We start from the raw sequence: 20,878 nt of genomic DNA on the forward strand, positions 1-20,878 counted from the left end.
AGTTTACATCATCAATCTAATACACTCTGAAACTTATTTGGTTATAAATTTTTGACCCTTAAATTCTTTTGAGTAGTTATACATAGGCGATTGGGTATTATTAATTTTAATTTCAACACGGGGTGGGGGTGGGAGGGGGGGGGTGACGCAATACTTGGGGACTAATGTCCCCGGCCCACAAACCTCCAACGCCTTTGATATATAAAGAAGAAACGGGCTGTTAAAAACAACTGAATGCCAAGGCTGATGATTTTTATTCCTTATGAGAGAATATTAAACATATCAATAAAACATTTTTTTTAATCTGCATTCCATGACGTGCACAGTGTTATGGGTAAGCTGTGGTGGAGGTCCGGTATCCACATGGCGGGGGGACGTCCGACGGTCTGTCACATACCTCCAGTCGTTCATTGAACACGAGACCTGTAAATAAAATGTCTTACATCAGACATAATCCAGTTTTCATTCATTAATCGACTGTAATCTGCATGGCGGTCATAGTTCGGGGAGAACGCCCAATGTAAGACCACCAAGCCCCATCTAAACTTACATCTAGTAAAATAACAATGTTATAATTGTCATCTATGGGATTTATGATGCGCGGTCGGTCTAGGGTCGTTTCCCGTCGGTGGGCCCATTGGGCTATTTCTCGTACCAATCAGTGCACCACGACTGGTATATCAAAGACCGTAGTATGTGCGATCCTGTCTATAGGATGGTGCATATAAAAGATCCCCTGCTACTAATATAAAAAAAAATTGCGGGTTTCCTCTTTAAAACTATAGGTCAAAATTACTAAATGTTTGACATCCAATAGTCGATGATTAATAAATCAATGTGCTCTAGTGGTGTCGTTAAACAAAACAAACAAACTATCTTTGTTACTTAACACAGAAGTGGCTATATACACGGCGGCCACAGCTAATGATGTCTGGCTATCTGCACGGCGGTAATATGTTGGGAAGAACGCCTAATATACCACACTCCACACTCCATCCAAACTTACATCCAGTAAAAAAAACATAATGTTACAACTGTCGTCTATGAGATTTGATTTAGTGGCATGCACCCAATACCTGCTGGGCAGATGCTGTGCCCGTAAAAGACGCCGCCGTAGCATGTGTAGTAGGAGCGGCAGTTGTTGTTGAGGTCGGCGTATCGGTCGTCTGCTTTCCCCTCGCAGCTGACCAGCTGTCCACAAGGAGGGCCAACGTTTTTCGGGCTGTGAGAAAAATATAACGTGAAACCATTAGCAATTCGTTTTAGTGTGATTTCGAAATGATAGGAAATTTCTTATCTTGTGTAGTTTTGTCCATAAGTGTACGATAGGATGGAGTGGTGTTTGTGGGCAACTGACAGACACTGATGAATGTCCATGTCAAACAGGACCACAGTTCCCAGAGCACATCCTGCAATTCTGCCCCCTCTACGATGAAAGAAAGAAAGAAATGTTTTATTTAACGACGCACTCAACACATTTTGTTTACGGTTATATGGCGTCAGACATATGGTTAAGGACCACACAGACTTTACCATAGTTTTAAATCACTCTGGTGTAAAAACAACAAAAGATAGTCGCATGAGGTAAAATATATTGACTAGATCAATATGTCAACATTAACATAACTAAAAATGAGTGTCATTCAGTATCTGATAATGACGTCACATTTTCCCAAAGCGAGGTGGTGTACACAAATCGAGCTTTCAACTTTATGGACGACATGCAAAGCATACAGACAATCACTCAAGTCCAATAACAAGTCACATTAATAGCGTGTGTGACCACCCCTTGCCCCAATACAAGCAATAATTCTCCGACGCATAGAAAAAATCAGCCGTCTGATGAGGTCACGTGGGACGCGTTGCCATTCTTCGTGAAGGGCCTGGATCAGTTCCTGTTGGTTGGCTGGAGGGTGTGGTCGTTGTCGAACACGGCGATCCAAAACATCCCAGAGGTGTTCTATGGGGAACATGTTTGGGGAGCGTGCAGGCCACGGCAATACGTTTACGTTGTTGGCTCTAAGGAAGTTCTGTACGATTCTGGCTGTATGAGGTCTGGCGTTGTCTTGCTGAAAAATGACACCACGTGGCTGCCGTTGGAGAAATGGTATTGCAGTTGGACGAAGAATGTCATCCCTGTAACGTTGAGCTGTCAAGTTTCCGTGAACGATGACCAATGGTGTCCTTTCCTGTGCACAGATACCTCCCCACACCATGACACTCCCTCCACCATATGGCACGACCTCCTGAACGCAAGAAGCCGCCACTCGTTCTCCCCCTACGGCGGTATACACCTGTCTTCCATCAACTCTGAACAAACAGAACCGGCTTTCATCAGTCAAAAGAACCCGCAGTCAATCACGTCGCTGCCAACGTCGTACAGTCCTAGCCCATGTCAATCTCAAACGACGATGTTGTGGTGTCAGTAAGTGTCCTCTATATGGTCTGTAAGCCCTTATTCCATGAGTCTTGAGTCGCCTGGCCTAACCCTGTGACCTAAGGCATTCATTGCTGATGACGTCACTGTCAGGAAGCGATTTCGTAGATGCGCAAGTACCGGTCATCACGGGGCGAAGTCATCCTGGGTCTGCCTGTTCTTGGCCTGTCTGATGTCTGCCCTGTTTGCCTGTAGCGTTGCATCAAGTTTGTAACAGTAACACGGGAACAACCGAAGGTTCTGGCGATGTGGGCATGAGTGGCTCCCATCTGTATCATATCCAGGGCTCTCTCGCGTTGTTCTGGTGTCAGTCGTGGCATTCCTATGGTGGGTTTTTTTTTTATCTGACATGCCGTCTAAACCATTTTTATACCCTTATTGCACGTTCAATTGCTGTTGTTCATAGTGCACGAGTTTTTCACTTTTCTGTGTGTTCCACCCAAAACATGCAGTGGGCGGGTATAATTTTCTGCATACATTATTGTTGTGTTTGGGCTATGTGTTTTGGATTGAGTTACTTTTTAAAAACAATTCATTTTTTCTTAAATTCCAAATTGAAAATGGTAAAGTTTCTTTTGGCCTTCAGTATATATAGCTTGAACGCAGAAGAAGGAAGGAAATGGTTTATTTAACGACGCACTCAACACATTTTATTTACGGTTATATGGCGTCTGAAGAAGAAGAAGAAACCTTTTCACCTTCGAATTTATTTGTTTTTAATAATTTCATACATTATATTAAATAAAGTGTAATGGATGTAAAAATGCGTAGGTATTCATTTACAACCTTATATAGCTATTCGGCAATAATTCTAATACAAATAAATGTTGTTATTCACATTTTGGCATTTTCGTCTACTTCGGGTAAAATTGGCCTCCCCACCCCACCCCCACAAAAATGGAAGCCAGTAAACCTACGGTATTGTCGTGTCTTGAAATTTGAAAATAAATTATATTTAAACTGGATCTGGTAGGCTATAACTACTATTTGAAAAATCAGTTAAAATCCATGTGACCAGACAGGAAGGAAGGAATGGGCTACTCTTTTCGATTTATCTTTTATATTTAACGATGCACTCAACACACGTGTTGCACTGGCTGGAACGAGAAATAGCCCAATGGGCCCACCGACGGTGCGAAAATAGAGGAGGTGCGGCCTTCATCGAGAGGTAAACAAGGATTGTGACATGAAAATGTCTACAGGGCCGTACCCTGATCAAAATCCGGGGGGGGGGGGGGGGGGGGGGGGGGCACTACTTTTTATAAACAAATGAAACACTGTGTACAAATTAAATCCGGAGATGTGTATGCTAGTTTCTGGAGTAAAAAAAAGTGCCCCCCACCCCCGGAGGGTAAGGCCCTGGTCTAAGGTGTTATGATTTTCACGTACGGTAACTATTACCTGTAGCAATTACCAATAGCCGATGATAAATAAATCAATGTGCTCTAGAGGTGTCATTAAAAAAAAATTAAGTTTATTATCTGCAACAAAACGAACAGAAGTGAGGACGTTCAAATTTAAGTAATAAAGAAATCCCCTAAGACCCGCTATAAACGAAATAGATCTTTGACTTAAACAAATTTTTACTTACCTCGTCTAATACGCCTATGCAGCTCAGCTTAACTAAAGTAGGTTGTTTTTAACTGGAGAAACATGTAAGATGTATCGTTATATAATGGGCCATAACTCCAAACATACCACATCTGCCATGTTAATTGATTTGTCGTTCTTGGTATTTTGCAAAATCGCCTGAGCACAACCGGTAGACTGGTCTGAGCAGAGTGTTTGTGAATACAAATTAGATGAAAAATATGAACAGTGATTGGTCAATTAAATACAAATAGCTTGCTCTTTATTGTACACAAAGCTGAAATTAAAGTTAAAAAAGCAATGTTGATTTTAATTTCAGCGATGAAAATCCAAAGTCTAAACTTAAAAAAAGACTTGTGCATGGTTAATCGTCTGTTCATAGCCGTAGACGTAGCCCAGTGGTAAAGCGCTCAATTGATGTGCGGTCGGTTTGGGATTGGTCCCCGTCAGTGGGCCCATTGGGCTATTTCCCTTGCTGCTAATCAGAAAGAGTAGTCCATTAAGTGGCGACAGCGGGTTTCCTCCCTCAATATCTGTGTGGTCCTTAACCATATGTCCGACGTCATATAACCGTAACCATTTCTTTTCCTTTGTCAAATGTTAAAGGTCTTTAGTATATATTGTGCTCTCGGTTGGTTGTAATGATGGTGGTCGTGGACCTGGTGCTGGTTGAGACGATAATGGTATCGTTAACGTGATTTGTGGTAATATTAATGATGATGATGATGATGATGATGACGATGATGATGGTGATGATGATCAGGAGTCGAAATTGGCTGAAATGTCCGGTCCTAATCAAAACCTGCCGGATCAAACATGATCATAAAATAACAGCAAACTAATTGCCATGATAGCAGGCTTAATATATCCGGCCCTGTGGTGATGTTGACTGGCAAAAACTGGTCGGGACAGCAGTATTTCAACCTCTGATTATGATTATGATTATGATTATGGTGATGATGATGCGGTAGTAGTAATAGAAATGATGATTATGATGATGATATGGTGGTGGTGGTGGTGATGGTGATAGTGGTGGTGGTGGTGATATTGTGGCTGCTGTGGTGGTGATGATATTGTGGCTGTTGTTGTGGTGGTACTGATGGTGGTGATGATGATGATTATTATGATGATGATGATGACTACTACTACGACGACGACGACGATGATGGCGACGACGACGATGATGATGTGGTAGTGGTGGTTCTTGTTATAGGACTTACACGTCACATTTGCCCGTGTTGTTGTTGAAGACGAGGTCTCTCTCACAGTTGATGATGGTGCCCTTCCCGTTCGTGCACGATGTGTACGCCTTGCAGCTGATCTCGTACGCGCCGTCTGGTTGGTCCGTGCAAATCGTGGCGAACACTGGTAACAAGGGAAAATTAAACTACGATAACAGATGTAAAACATGAAGCTACGGTATCAAGGGTGGAATTAAACAATGATAACAAGAGTAAAACGTGAAACTACGGTATCAAGGGTGGAATTAAACAATGATAACAAGAGTAAAACGTGAAAATACGGTATCACGGGTGGAATTAAACAATGATAACAAGATTAAAACGTGAAACTATGGAATCAAGGGTGGAATTAAACAATGATAACAAGAGAAAAACGTGAAGCTACGGTATCAAGGGTGGAATTAAACAATGATAACAAGAGTAAAACGTGAAGCTACGGTATCAAGGGTGGAATTAAACTACGATAACAAGAGTAAAACGTGAAGCTACGGTATCAAGGGTGGAATTAAACAACGATAACAAGAGTAAAACGTGAAGCTACGGTATCAAGGGTGGAATTAAACAATGATAGCAAGAGTAAAACGTGAAGCTACAGTATCAAGGTGGAGTTAAACAATGATAACAGGAGTAAAACGTGAAGCTATGGTATCACGGTGGAGTTAAACAATGATAAGAGTAAAATGTGAAAATACGGTATCAAGGGTGGAATTAAACAATTATAACAAGAGTAAAACGTGAAGCTACGGTATCAAGGTGGAGTTAAACAATGATAACCAGGGAGATATGAGAACAGAAGTAAAACATAAAACTACGGTATCAAGGGCAAATTAAACTACGATAACAATAGTAAAATGTGAAGCTACGGTATCAAGGGTGGAATTAAACAACGATAACAAGAGTAAAATGTGAAACAACGATAACAAGGGTAAAACATGAAATTGTGAAATTCATGGAATCAACCATTATTTCGCCAAATGCCAATTCGACTCTGGTGGATGAAAGTTTAGTGGTACTTGTCTGAAGCACGGTCGGTTTGGGATCGATCTCCGCCGACTGGCCCATTGGGCTATTTCTCGTTCTAGCCAGTGCACCACGACTGGTATATCAAAGACAGTTGCATGTTCTATCCTGTCTGTGGGATGGTACATATAAAAGTTCCCTTACTACTAATGAAAAAATATGTATCGGGTTTCCTCTCTAAGACTATATGTCAAAATTACCAAATGTTTTACATCCAATAGCCGATAAATGAATGAATGAATGTTTAATGACACCCCAGCACGAAAATACATCGGCTATTGGGTTTCAAACTATGGTAAAGTCAATGTGTTCTAGTGGTGTCGTTAAACAAAACATGTTTTGTTACATCGTCCGTGCTGTACGATGTAACAAAAATATGTTTGACGAGACGACATACGATATTGGCCGAGACGTGCTGACTCAGCCAATATCTTATGTCGTCTCATATATATATATATATATATATATATATATATATATATATATATATATATATATATATATATATATATATATATATGTTCTGTTATGTTCGTGATCACCTAAGTGTTTTGACTTGTCAAACATTGTGAATTAGTAGGATGCATTTCTAAAACGTACTAATACTTATGAAAATCCAGTATCGTCAAACAGTCACACTAACGCACGGCTTAAAACATTAGACTAGAATGAATGCGGCGCATGCGTGCGGTCCGATTTGTGCGCCTGGTGCGTCTGCGTTTTGCGTTTTGGACATATAAACCATATACGATTATTTCATTGCGTCTGGCCACATGTGTTTTGCATTTTACACAATCTAAATGAAAATAATGTATTTCGATTTATTATTTTAGCCTGACAGCACGCACGCGACGCATCCAGTCTATATGAGCCTTTAAAAATCCAAAACACACCAGATGTGTACAGAAATGAATTTTAGAATCAAGAAATCCCGAGTTCCAAAAACAATTTGTTCACTGAGCAAGGACCTTGAACCCTACCTGCTGCTGGTAAAAGAACAGCGACAATCCAACTTTGCACCATAATTGTTAATGTTTTGTAAAGATTTTACTGACTCCACATTGACACAAGTGTATGCTTTTATAACCGACGTGTTTTCGTGTCAATACAATCATCGCGTTATCTTGTTACCCTGGTTGATTGCTTGGTTACGTTACCAAACATCGTGGGCCTTAATGCGGAACTTTTAGACTAACGAAATCAATCATGACGACCAGTCTAATAATTTATTTCGAGTCTGGAGCTGTTTTTCATGTCAGTGCAAAGGAAATTATAAACAGTTACGGGTTCCCACCCCCACCCCAATCACACCTCTCTTTTTTCAAGTTACGTTTTATATTTGCCTGTCCCCATCACACGAGGGGCCGGGACGTAGCCCAGTGATAAAGCGCTCGCTTGATGCGCGGTCAGTTTAGGATCGATCCCCGTCGGTAGCCCCATTGGGCTATTTCTCGTTCCAGCCAGTGCTCCACAACTGGTGTAACAAAGGCTGTGGTATGTACTATCCTGTCTGTGGGATGGTGCATATAAAAGATCCCTTGCTGCTAATCGAAAAGAGTAGCCCTTCAAGTGGCGACAGCGGGTTTCCTCCCTCAATATCTGTGTGGTCCTTAACCATATGTCTGACGCCATATAACTGTAAACAAAAAATGTGTCGAGTGTGTCGTTAAATAAAACATTTCCTTCCTTCCTTCCATCACACGAAGCACATACAGTGTATTTGCCCCCCCCCCCCCCCCCCAATGTGGGTGGGTCCATCCTGGCCATCCATTATAAAATCGTATTTATCGATACCACTAGAGCACATTGATTTTCTAATCATAGGCTATTGAATGTCAAACATTTGGTAATTCTGACATATAGTGTAAGAGAGGAAACCCGGTACATTTTTCCATTAGTAGCAAGGGATCATTTATATGCACCATTCCACAGACAGGACAGCACACACCATGGTCTTTAATATACCAGTCGTGGTGTACTAGGTAGCTGGAGCGATAAATAGTCCAATGAGCACACCAAAAATAACACACACAAAAAACACGTTTGGTTTGTTTAACGACACCAATAGAGCACAATGATTTATTAATCATCGGCTATTGGATTTTTACATATAGTCTCGGAGAGGAAACCCGCTACATTTTTCTATTAGTAGCAGTAGCAAGGGATCTTTTATATGCACCATATCACATACCACGGCCTTTGATATACCAGTTGTGGTGCACTGGCTGGAACGAAACATAGCTCAATGGGCTCACAGACGGGCATCGATCCCAAACCGACTGCGCATTAAGCGAGCTCTTTACCACTGGGTGGGGGTGGGGGGGTTGTGATATGTTTTATTTTATTTTGTTGGAGGGGTTTTTGGCTTTTTTCGGGGGGGGGGGGGGGGATTAGAAGAGTGTTTGCGGAGAAGAAGGTTGTATTTCACATTAAATCGAATGACCACAAGTGGTACCAGTCATATAGTTTGCACCAATGTTGTCGTTTTTCGTATCGCTGAAGGCAGCCGTTGAGTCATATTGTTAAACGGATACCACGCCTAACGCGTTGTTATGTAGAGTTCTACAGTTTTATCACGTGAAGTACACGCAGCATTGTGACCCTTCAAACGTGACGAGAGCGTGGGAGTGATACTGGCTCATGTTCTAGTTACACCACCCAGTTTGTAAAATAATACTAGTGTACTCTGGTTTATGTCTTATTTCAACATCAGGTGCAAGTCGGTTAAAACTTATTAAAGGTCCTATGTCAAAGTCAAAACTACAATATTTTATTATTTTAAATAACTACAAATTAATAAATACTGAATAATAATTGTTAAAAGTTTTGTACTGGACGACAACAGAAATTTTCTGAATAATTTGTGGCTAAATATAGCACGGTCACCATCTTTGTTTCTTTGTCAGTTGTCTGCAAATAATTATGGGGAAAAACTTAGTGTGTTGCATGTAAACGCATAAAACAGTGACGTCACTAGTTAATGTGTATGACACATAAGATTCCCCCTAAACTACAGGATTTATTTTTATAGGCTTATAGCTGAAAGTACAAACTTTGTGTTTCACAATCTGATTCAAATTAGCTCTACTGGTCTCGCCAGTAGATCTAACAGCATTGCGTGGACTCCTATGTCCAGGTGACATTTCATCTATAAATAACAGTTTAAATATCCACCAATTACACTTCGCCTTTTATAACGTTATTTGGGAGCATACAAATTCTAAAAATATTGGTCGAGACTATTTTTACAATAGGCGAACTTGTTGGTCTATTTTAACATTGAAAAACCATGGGGAAAAGTGCAGTAATAAACTCTGGATTGTATACTAGTAATAGTATAAACAGATTTTATGGCTATACTATCACGGTATTTTTCCGTCTTGAAAATTTTTTTATATAAAATTTTATATTGAAATTAGTTTCCGGCATACTTCGTAATTCACCCGAATCATTTCGTATACCCTCCGCATAAACCCGAATGTTTTCAAATTCTTTTCAAATCACTGGCATGATTTTGCAAGTAAGGTTTTGATTGGTTGAATGAAAGGTCAACTGGACATGAACTCCAACGGGCTACTGTTAGATCCACATGTAATAGTGGAGCTAATTTTAATTAGATTGTATGTTTCAAAGAAGCAATTAATAAATAGCACCTTTAACATAGGACTTCAAGAAATAACTCATCACTAAAATACATTGATTAGTGAGTGGAGTATTTAGATGTTAAAGACGTTTTTGTTTTGTTTTTGTTATTGTTGTTGTTGTTGTTGTTTTTTTTGGTGTTTTTTTGTTGTTGTTTTTGTTGTTGTTTTCTTGGGGTTTTTTTGGGGGTGTGTGTTTAAAACCTGCTGACCGACACCCTATAAAAATGCTGTTTGACATCCAGTAGCCGATGAGTAAAACCCATTGTGCTCTTGTGATATCGTTAATCAAAGTAAAACTTTCTTAACCATATATGAATTGAATAATTACCCGATAATAATGACAGTCAATTAAAATGGTTATTATGTATGTTTAAGCCACCAATTCTTAAAGGCTACGTTTCGTCAATACTTTCAATAATTTTTAATAAGGTTCCGTGACGGATCATAGAATTCTGAAGGGGTGAAAGTATGTTTTAAGATCTAACAACAATGAAATGCCAAAAGCCAAAAAGGGGGCTTTTCTAGGGTCCTGTAACCCTAAGAAGGGGCTAACATTAAATACTTAACGTAACGGCATTCATGTTTAACAGAATCATATGAAGTTGTTGTAAAAACAAATGGTAACCAGGTGAGGGGCTCGGCACACACCGTTACCCTCCCTCAATGTGTTCGAAACCCCAGTGGTACAATGAGCACGTAAAAACAACTCCATAGTAATTGAACAAAGTTTTGTTTAAAATATTTAGTAGGTAAGATATTATTATACTCAAGCAATAAAGAAAATGTAAGTGTGGGGTGTGTTTTTTTTCATAAAATAAATTCTTCAGAAGAAAACACCCTTTCGAAAATAAAACAATCAAAACCCAAGGTTATTTAATAACGATATATTTCGCAGGTTCTATTTTTCACCATGTTCGTGTTCCACATGGAGGTAGCGTGTCCCCTGGCCAGTCACATGTCTGAAGTTTGTTATTGAAGACTGTCCCTGCAAGACAAAATAACAACAATAAATATAACATAGAAGGGGGCATGTCACCTGGTCAGTCGCATGCCTGAAGCTTGTTATTGAAGACTGTCCCTGCAAGACTAAATAACAACAATAAATATAACATAGATGGGGGCATGTCATCTAGCCAATCACATGCCTGAAGCTTGTTATTGAAGACTGTCCCTGCAAGACAAAATAACAACAATAAATATAACATAGAAGGGGGCATGTCACCTGGTCAATCACATGCCTTAAGCTTGTTATTGAAGACTGTCCCTGCAAGACAAAATAACAACAATAAATATAACATAGATGGGGGCATGTCCCCTGGTCAATCACATGCCTGAAGCTTGTTATTGAAGACTGTCCCTGCAAGACAAAATAACAACAATAAATATAACATAGAAGGGGGCATGTCCCCTGGTCAGCCACACGCCTGAAGCTTGTTATTGAAGACTGTCCCTGCAAGACAAAATAACAACAATAAATATAACATAGAAGGGGGCATGTCCCCTGGTCAGCCACATGCCTGAAGCTTGTTATTGAAGACTGTCCCTTCAAGACAAAATAACAACAATAATATAACATAGAAGGGGCCATGTCACCTAGCCAATCACATGCCTGAAGCTTGTTATTGAAGACTGTCCCTGAAACACAAAATAACAACAATAAATATAACATAGAAGTGGGCATGTCCCCTGGTCAGTCACATGTCTGAAGCTTGTTATTGAAGACTGTCCCTGCAAGACAAAATAACAACAATATAACATAGAAGGGGGCATGTCCCCTGGTCAGCCACACGCCTGAAGCTTGTTATTGAAGACTGTCCCTTCAAGACAAAATAACAACAATAATATAACATAGAAGGGGCCATGTCACCTAGCCAATCACATGCCTGAAGCTTGTTATTGAAGACTGTCCCTGAAACACAAAATAACAACAATAAATATAACATAGAAGTGGGCATGTCCCCTGGTCAGTCACATGTCTGAAGCTTGTTATTGAAGACTGTCCCTGCAAGACAAAATAACAACAATATAACATAGAAGGGGGCATGTCCCCTGGTCAGCCACACGCCTGAAGCTTGTTATTGAAGACTGTCCCTGCAAGACAAAATAACAACAATATAACATAGAAGGGGGCATGTCCCCTGGTCAGCCACACGCCTGAAGCTTGTTATTGAAGACTGTCCCTGCAAGACAAAATAACAACAATAAATATAACATAGAAGGGGGCATGTCCCCTGGTCAGCCACATGCCTGAAGCTTGTTATTGAAGACTGTCCCTGCAAGACAAAATAACAACCATAAATATAACATAGAAGGGGGCATGTCACCTGGTCAGCCACATGCCTGAAGCGCTTGATATTGAAGACTGTCCCTGCAAGACAAAATAACAACAATAAATATAACATAGAAGGGGGCATGTCACCTGGTCAGCCACATGCCTGAAGCTTGATATTGAAGACTGTCCCTGCAAGACAAAATAACAACAATAAATATAACATAGAAGGGGGCATGTCCCCTGGTCAGTCACATGTCTGAAGCTTGTTATTGAAGACTGTCCCTGCAAGACAAAATAACATCAATAAATATAGCATAGAAGGGGGCATGTCCCCTGGTCAGCCACATGCCTGAAGCTTGTTATTAAAGACTGTCCCTGCAAGACAAAATAACAACAATAAATATAACATAGAAGGGGGCATGTCCCCTGGTCAGCCACATGCCTGAAGCTTGTTACTGAAGACTGTCCCTGCAAGACAAAATAACAACAATAAATATAACATAGAAGGGGGCATGTCACCTGGTCAGCCACATGCCTGAACCTTGTTATTGAAGACTGTCCCTGCAAGACAAAATAACAACAATAAATATAATATAGAAGGGGGCATGTCACCTGGTCAGTCACATGTCTGAAGCTTGTTATTGAAGACTGTCCCTCAAGACAAAATAACAACAATAAATATAACATAGATGGGGGCATGTCACCTGGTCAGTCACATGTCTGAAGCTTGTTATTGAAGACTGTCCCTGCAAGACAAAATAACAACAATAAATATAACATAGAAGGGGGCATGTCCCCTGGTCAGTCACATGTCTGAAGCTTGATATTGAAGACTGTCCCTGCAAGACAAAATAACAACAATAAATATAACATAGATGGGGGCATGTCACCTGGTCAGTCACATGTCTGAAGCTTGTTATTGAAGACTGTCCCTGCAAGACAAAATAACAACAATAAATATAACATAGAAGGGGGCATGTCACCTGGTCAGTCACATGTCTGAAGCTTGTTATTGAAGACTGTCCCTGCAAGACAAAATAACAACAATAAATATAACATAGAAGGGGGCATGTCACCTGGTCAGTCACATGTCTGAAGCTTGTTATTGAAGACTGTCCCTGCAAGACAAAATAACAACAATATAACATAGAAGGGGACATGTCACCTGGTCAGTCACATGTCTGAAGCTTGTTATTGAAGACTGTCCCTGCAAGACAAAATAACAACAATAAATATAACATAGAAGGGGGCATGTCACCTGGTCAGTCACATGTCTGAAGCTTGTTATTGAAGACTGTCCCTGCAAGACAAAATAACAACAATAAATATAACATAGAAGGGGGCATGTCACCTGGTCAGTCACATGTCTGAAGCTTGTTATTGAAGACTGTCCCTGCAAGACAAAATAACAACAATAAATATAACATAGAAGGGGGCATGTCCCCTGGTCAGCCACATGCCTGAAGCTTGTTATTGAAGACTGTCCCTGCAAGACAAAATAACAACAATAATATAACATAGAAGGGGCCATGTCACCTAGCCAATCACATGCCTGAAGCTTGTTATTGAAGACTGTCCCTGCAAGACTAAATAACAATAAATATAACATAGATGGGGGCATGTCCCCTGGTCAGTCACATGCCTGAAGCTTGTTACTGAAGACTGTCCCTGCAAGACAAAATAACAACAATATAGCATAGAAGGGGGCATGTCCCCTGGTCAGTCACATAGCTGAAGCTTGATATTGAAGACTGTCCCTGCAAGACAAAATAACAACAATAAATATAACATAGATGGGGGCATGTCACCTGGTCAGTCACATGTCTGAAGCTTGTTATTGAAGACTGTCCCTGCAAGACAAAATAACAACAATAATATAACATAGAGTGGGCATGTCCCTTACAAGTCACATGACTGAAGTTTGTTATTGAAGACTGTCATTTGTTTTGTATATCACAGCTTCATAGGATGTGTTGATGATCTGAAAATAACGTTTCGTGTTTTTATTAATGTTTCATCTTCCATGGATGTCGGTTTACACTTTGCTTTGTTAATAATAAATTTGGAATGGTTTTTGATACCCTACAGCCGATATGTTGTTCATGATGCGGCGTCTTAAAACATCCATTCATTAATTACACTGATGATATGAGGATGGGTATGGGTATGGAACAGTGGGAAGAAGAAGGAAGAAGAAGGAAATGTTTTATTTAACGACGCACTCAACACATTTTATTTACGGTTATATGGCGTCAGACATATGGTTAAGGACCACACCGATATTGAGAGAGGAAACCCGATGTCGCCACTTCATGGGATACTCGTTTCGATTAGCAGCAAAGGATATTTTATATGCAACTGCCCACAGACAGAATAGCACATACCACGGCCTTTGATATACCAGTCGTGGTGCACTGGCTGGAATGAGAAATAGCCCAATGGGCCACCGACGGGGATCGATCCCAAACCGACCGCGCATCAAGCGAGCTGTTTAACACTGGGCTACATCCCGCCCTGGAACAGTGGAAGTTGCTTTTTTTAAATTTATAATGTGTCTCCCACAAACATCTCACCCATCCAACCCATTCACCACACTCCACCCAACATCATATCTAGTACCCTCATACCTGCAGGACAGGCGTAGTACGTCTCACACTTTACCTGCAGGACAGTAGTATCTCTGTAGATAGGAGCCGCCGTAACAGGCGTAGTACGTCTCACACTTTACCTGCAGGACAGTAGTATCTCTGTAGATAGGAGCCGCCGTAACAGGCGTAGTACGTCTCACACTTTACCTGCAGGACAGTAGTATCTCTGTAGATAGGAGCCGCCGTAACAGGCGTAGTACGTCTCACACTTTACCTGCAGGACAGTAGTATCTCTGTAGATAGGAGCCGCCGTAACAGACGTAGTACGTCTCACACTTTACCTGCAGGACAGTAGTATCTCTGTAGATAGGAGCCGCCGTAACAGACGTAGTACGTCTCACACTTTACCTGCAGGACAGTAGTATCTCTGTAGATAGGAGCCGCCGTAACAGGCGTAGTACGTCTCACACTTTACCTGCAGGACAGTAGTATCTCTGTAGATAGGAGCCGCCGTAACAGGCGTAATACGTCTCACACTTTACCTGCAGGACAGTAGTATCTCTGTAGATAGGAGCCGCCGTAACAGACGTAGTACGTCTCACATTTGTCCTCCAGATCCGCATAGCGATGGAGCTCGTCATGGTCAGGGCACGGTTTGGGTTGACGACAGGTCACGTGATCAGCTGCAGAACTAGCGGCAAAGGAAAGACATTTTGTTCTAAAATTTGTTAGTTTTTCCTTCAAAGCAATAGTTATTTGTCCATCGTTCACTGGACGAGAAACAATTAACTTTCTAATTTCACGTTCATCAAATCATATCAGGCGCGTTTGCAGGGGTGGTGGTCGTAAGGGTCGAACCCCTTATCCAACCCTGCTCAGGCAAATTTTCTCCCTTTTTTTAAACGTATTTCCGAAAGCATCATGTCTCGACCCCACCTAGAAACCTCGCTCACCACAATCTAGACTCCCTTCCCCTAAATTCCTACACACGCGCCTGCATATGGGATATATGTTTACTAGAACCCAACATTTGCTCATTAAAGTTTTAAAATCTGACCATAAAAGAGTGATGTCTACTAAAGTTTGTTATGTTCAACGACTCCACCAGAGTGCATTGATTTATTAATCATCAGCTAGTAGATGTCACACATTTGGAATTTCCGACACGAAGTTTCCAAAGAGAACCCGTTATATCTTTCCATTAGCAGCAGACAGTATATAGCCCGGTCTTTGATATACCAGTTGTAGGGCACTGGCCTCAGATTACAGTTATCTTCCCATTTGGAAGTAGTCTGCTGTTTGATTGTGATTATTTCATGGCAGACAGCTATGAAGTGGCAACTATTTGACTGAAGTGACATGGGAGATCATGTAGTTTGTAAACATGTGTAACTTGTTGACATTGAAGACTTGTTTGTGGTAATTCCGGTCCATGCAAAACTAGTGCTTTTTGTGTAAAATAGGAGTACTCCGGCCTGGTTTAGAGGGTGTGTTTGTTTAAACCAATATGCTGGGAGAAAGAGCTGGACAACAGGGGTTGTCCTTTTCAGGGTATGTGTCCCCCAGGCAGGCAAAGGTACATACAAAAATCCACGGGCCTGCTGATATTAATAAAAATGTTATAGCCACTAAGGCTATATAGAAACATATAGCGAAATTAATTGTGGTCTGAGGCCCACTGGCAGAGATGAGGGAAAACCCAGTCAGAGACTGGTTCTACTGAGTGTGTTCCATTCACAATGTCTGTATATTGGTACAGTTCCTTCACTCTGCTTGTGATGGGGCGGGACGTAGCCCAGTGGTAAAGCGCTCGTTGATGCGCAGTCAGTTTGGGATCAAACCCCGTCGGTGGACCCATTGAGCTATTTCTCGTTCCAATCAGTGCATCACGACTGGTATATCAAAGGTCGTGGAATGTGCTATCCTGTCTGTGGGATGGTGCATATAAAAGATCCCTTGCTACTAACGGAAAAAACTGAAGCGGGTTTCCTCACTAAGACTGTGTCAAAATGACCAGATGTTTGACATCCAATAGCCGATGATTAATAAATCAATGTGTTCTAGTGGTGTCGTTAAACCAAATAAAAACAAAAAACAATAACATCTATTTGTGACAGCCTACCATTGCAGTTTCCAATCAAAATAGGTCAAATATTGATGCATATTAACATTTTATAACATTTATTTATTGTAATTTCGTCTTGCTGAATAATATATGAAAACAAATAAAACAAAAAGGACAAACCCAGCATATAAGATACAAGATTTGCTATGTCTGTCAAAAACCTCGTCCTTTTGGCACTCAACGGTATTTGGTAAACCCGCTTGACAGTAGATGGCGCCCCAGCATCCGAATTCCAGGAGTCCATCCGGTTTAGATGAGCAGTTAGCATAGTGAGGCACCCAGTGAGGCGGGTGGGTCTGGAAAGCGACTGTCCGGATGAAATAAAGAGTACAGACGTGCATGTTGTGATTTCAAAAGTAAAAGACTAACAGTAAAATAATGTTTTATTTTAATCCCCTTAGGTAGACCTAGTCGTGAAACACAAAGAGGGGAGTGATTAATTGCTCCCCTAACTTAGATTATGTGGAGCCATTTAAGATATTACCATATTGATACAATATAAATTCACATGCTAGGCGAAGCTAAAAATTACTGTCCTTGAATTAATCTCAGGTGAGCGATGTGAAGCTTGAGTAATCACTCACCTTAAACGGCGAGGTCTGCTTATGCATGACCTTTCAGATTTTGCTAAAATGTTTCAGACATAATATTTATGCAGTATTAAAGCCGCACACCCTAGTTCCATCCAGCGAAAATAAATTATAATTTGGTTAATCTACAAACCTGTAACACATTTAGATCACGTTTTTATCAAATAGAGTGAAAAAGCAGGTTTTATATCGATAAATACCATGGGAATCCCCATGTCCCAATTGCTTGAAATAATTTTGAAAGTTAGTATTCTGATGTCACCGGTAGATGTCGCTCGAAGCACAACAATGCCTACGTCACCACAAATTTCACAGACTTGGGGTGCGTTCCTTTCACCTCTCCTGGATATGTTTCAACTGTTCTGTCCTGGTCACGTGGTATACCAACGTCTGTGACATTGAAATGGAAATATCCCCTCTAAAAATAGATTAGACTTTGTCTGCTCAACGGTATTTTCTCAGAGGCCCGTGCCATTTTATGAAATACGAAAAATGCATTTTATGGTATTACAAAAACCAGGATTACCAGGATTACCAAAAAACACTTCAGGTGAATGGAAATGTATATTCTAAATAATGAACGGTAAGTAAAGTGCAATTTTATTTATGAAAAAATGGGTTTAATAGCGAAAAACAACGCCGTAATGGTTAACAACTAGCCGTAACTAGGGTGTGTCCCTTTAATAATGACATGGCTCATCTCTGTTTTCTAATGACTGTTTTTTATACTTTCTTTAAAGTTGATTTTTGATCCATACATGAGACGCTATGCACGAAAGGGGACAGGTTTTTTCTTCTTTATGAACACAGACCACTGACCTATTTAATTACCTGAACAAAAATTATTTGATTTGTCCCTAAATGTACTTTATTCAACCATCTTCATAACCACCATACTCCATGTATTAATGATAGTTTGTAAAAATAATTGAATTATGGCGATGGTCCATAATTCAAAAATTAAAATTGCCGAGAGGGTTGACATGGATTTCACTCCATCGTGGTCCAGTTAAGGTGATGCGATAGCTGGATTTGGTTTCCAACACTTAATGTAATTTTTATTTATTATCCATGTCACGGGGATTCTATAATACCCGTAACTGAATAAAACACGATTGTCCAAATATCTCTCCTAACTGTATATCTATTAGATCTCTCTGTAACAGGCAGTTATACCCGCTGTGGCTCGTCTCTAGGTATGATCAGAGATAAGATCTTATACAAGTATATATTATTATAGCACGTTTAGTTCACTAGAAAACACAACAAAAACACAACAAACTTTGGAATCTGTATTAACCTACGCTGACAAATGTACTGCCGCAGTAGTTAATTAATAACAACAATAATATCAACCCAGAACTGATCACTTAATTAGTTAATCTCTAGGTGTCTAGTTTACACAATATGCTAATCACTTCACCGTGACACAACACCCACACGTGTCATAATTGAGAAACGCTAACACACACACGTGCGATAATGGAGAAACGCTTCCAGGGGAACTTAATTAATAAAGGAATTACAACACTATTCCTAACTGGTTAATTTTTTTTATTAACCCTAACTACTCATTCAATAACCTTGTAATACAGAATTAATACTGGTACCTATCACAATAAAGACAATAACCTACAGTTTACCTAGGTCCTCTAGGATGACTGGTTAAGCTTTAAATAATTATTTAGGACAGTGAGCCTACAGATTACTGCGTCAGATGACCGGCAGCACCGTCTAAATAATATTGGTATAATACAGTATTAACATGTTTCAAGTCACATCAATCACATCAAGGTTATACACAGAGCAGAAATATATATTTACCAAAGTCCCGTCTGAACTAATATAGATCGTTCAGTGGACGACGACCGTTCCCCTCGGATACCTCCAAATGTTTCTCTCGATATATCTAAATCCTAGCTATTTATTCAAAACTCTCAGAGACAGCGAAAATCGCCTGGGGGTACAAAGCGGTACCTCACGTATCATGTGGATTTTCCACAACCACCACGCCGGCATATTTTTCTCTGATCGTCAGACTGGCTGTCGCCATTCCGCGAGCAATCCCCTGGCCATAAACAGCACTACCGGAGATATTACGTAACTACTAGCCACATGGCCTCCGCACCTGGGCTGGGTGTGTATTAGAAAAGCTCGATGACCGTCGCGCAAAGGTATCACGTAACAAGTTGCCCATCTGGGCTTAAGTGCAATTTGGAACTGCACACGGCCCTCTAAAACAATTAATATCGCCGTGCAATTTGGAACTGCACACGGCCCTCTAAAACAATTAATATCGCCACAGGCGAAAACAAAATTAAGGGCATGTACCGTCACAATCCATTTTTAGAGAAATAAGGTTCTTAAATCCGTAACAGTATGCCTTTAAAGAAAACAGCAAAACAAAATCTACTGGCCCTTTAATAATTTTGTTGAGTATACAAATGAATTCATGGATGCCCATTAAGATATTTATATGACGGTGAGGTGGGGGAAGAAATACACTAATCAGCACCATAAGGGAGTAAATTTTTTAAATAAGAATATTTGCCGATATTTTAAGATGAGGAATAAAATACATCATTTTGAAAATTGTAGAAAGTGAAAAACCAGTGTGAAGTACTGCACAAAAACCAATGACATCACCGCGTAATACAATGTAATTATATCTACGTTTTAGACATACCTAGCGGCACGAGAAGAACTTCCAGTAGTAAAATAGGCCACATGGTGTAGTGTCTGTACCTTGTAGACCGATATGCAAAACTACAGACAGCACAGCAGTTGTTCGACAGTTAATTTTCACACTGCTATCTTTTGTGCATCCAGACGTTATGTAGTTTACCGAAGCTGTAATCTTTTTATAAGAAAACAGGGCCTATTTCACAAAACATCGTAAGTTTACGTCTGCGATCAGCAGTTATACCGGGCATACATTTACCAGTGTTTGAAATCTATTTCACGAAAAAAATTACATTATTACAGAAGATGGGGCATTTTAAAGACAAAAGAAAAAGAAATATGTGTACTTTTAACTATATTTGTTGCACTATAATAGTAATGAAAATGTTGTTTAGTCGTAAATTTAAATTTACGTGCAAAACTAGGCTTACGATGTTTTGTGAAATAGGGCCCTGTACTCGATATATACAGTTGTAGTAGTATGATATTTTGTGCACGATACATGTTTGTAAGGTTTGTGAAGCTACTGAACTAGATCCCGCCCCTTGATCAGTGGAATGCCGTGCTAACCACAGCATACCACTGATCAAGGGGAAGAATCTAGCTCAGACGGTAGAGCGCTCGTCTGAGGAGATTTGGTCGCAGAATCGAACCCCTCCTGAGACCCCATTGTTTGATTGCTTGATTTG

The 20,878-nt window shown here is 40.3% G+C and overlaps 2 protein-coding genes across 2 annotated transcripts; both read right to left on the reverse strand.

Annotated features, from left to right (window-relative positions):
* Positions 1-235: 235 nt before the first annotated feature.
* On the reverse strand, positions 236-7,445 carry LOC121389364 (chitin-binding domain protein cbd-1-like). The gene is made up of 4 exons (XM_041520962.1): positions 7,269-7,445; positions 5,248-5,392; positions 1,077-1,222; positions 236-423 (listed from the first exon to the last, which is right to left on the reverse strand). Exons 1-4 carry the CDS (start codon positions 7,309-7,311, stop codon positions 329-331), a joined length of 429 nt encoding a protein of 142 aa, XP_041376896.1. The 5' UTR covers positions 7,312-7,445; the 3' UTR covers positions 236-328.
* Positions 7,446-10,801: 3,356 nt separating this feature from the next.
* On the reverse strand, positions 10,802-20,435 carry LOC121391226 (chitin-binding domain protein cbd-1-like). Its single transcript, XM_041522925.1, has 4 exons — positions 20,194-20,435; positions 17,038-17,224; positions 15,335-15,483; positions 10,802-10,917 (listed from the first exon to the last, which is right to left on the reverse strand). The coding sequence occupies exons 1-4, from the start codon at positions 20,234-20,236 to the stop codon at positions 10,838-10,840; spliced, it is 459 nt and encodes a 152-aa protein (XP_041378859.1). The 5' UTR covers positions 20,237-20,435; the 3' UTR covers positions 10,802-10,837.
* Between the last annotated feature and the right edge of the window lie 443 nt (positions 20,436-20,878).

This window comes from Gigantopelta aegis, chromosome 3 (genome assembly GCF_016097555.1).
Source record: "Gigantopelta aegis isolate Gae_Host chromosome 3, Gae_host_genome, whole genome shotgun sequence".
NCBI lineage: Eukaryota > Metazoa > Mollusca > Gastropoda > Neomphalida > Peltospiridae > Gigantopelta > Gigantopelta aegis.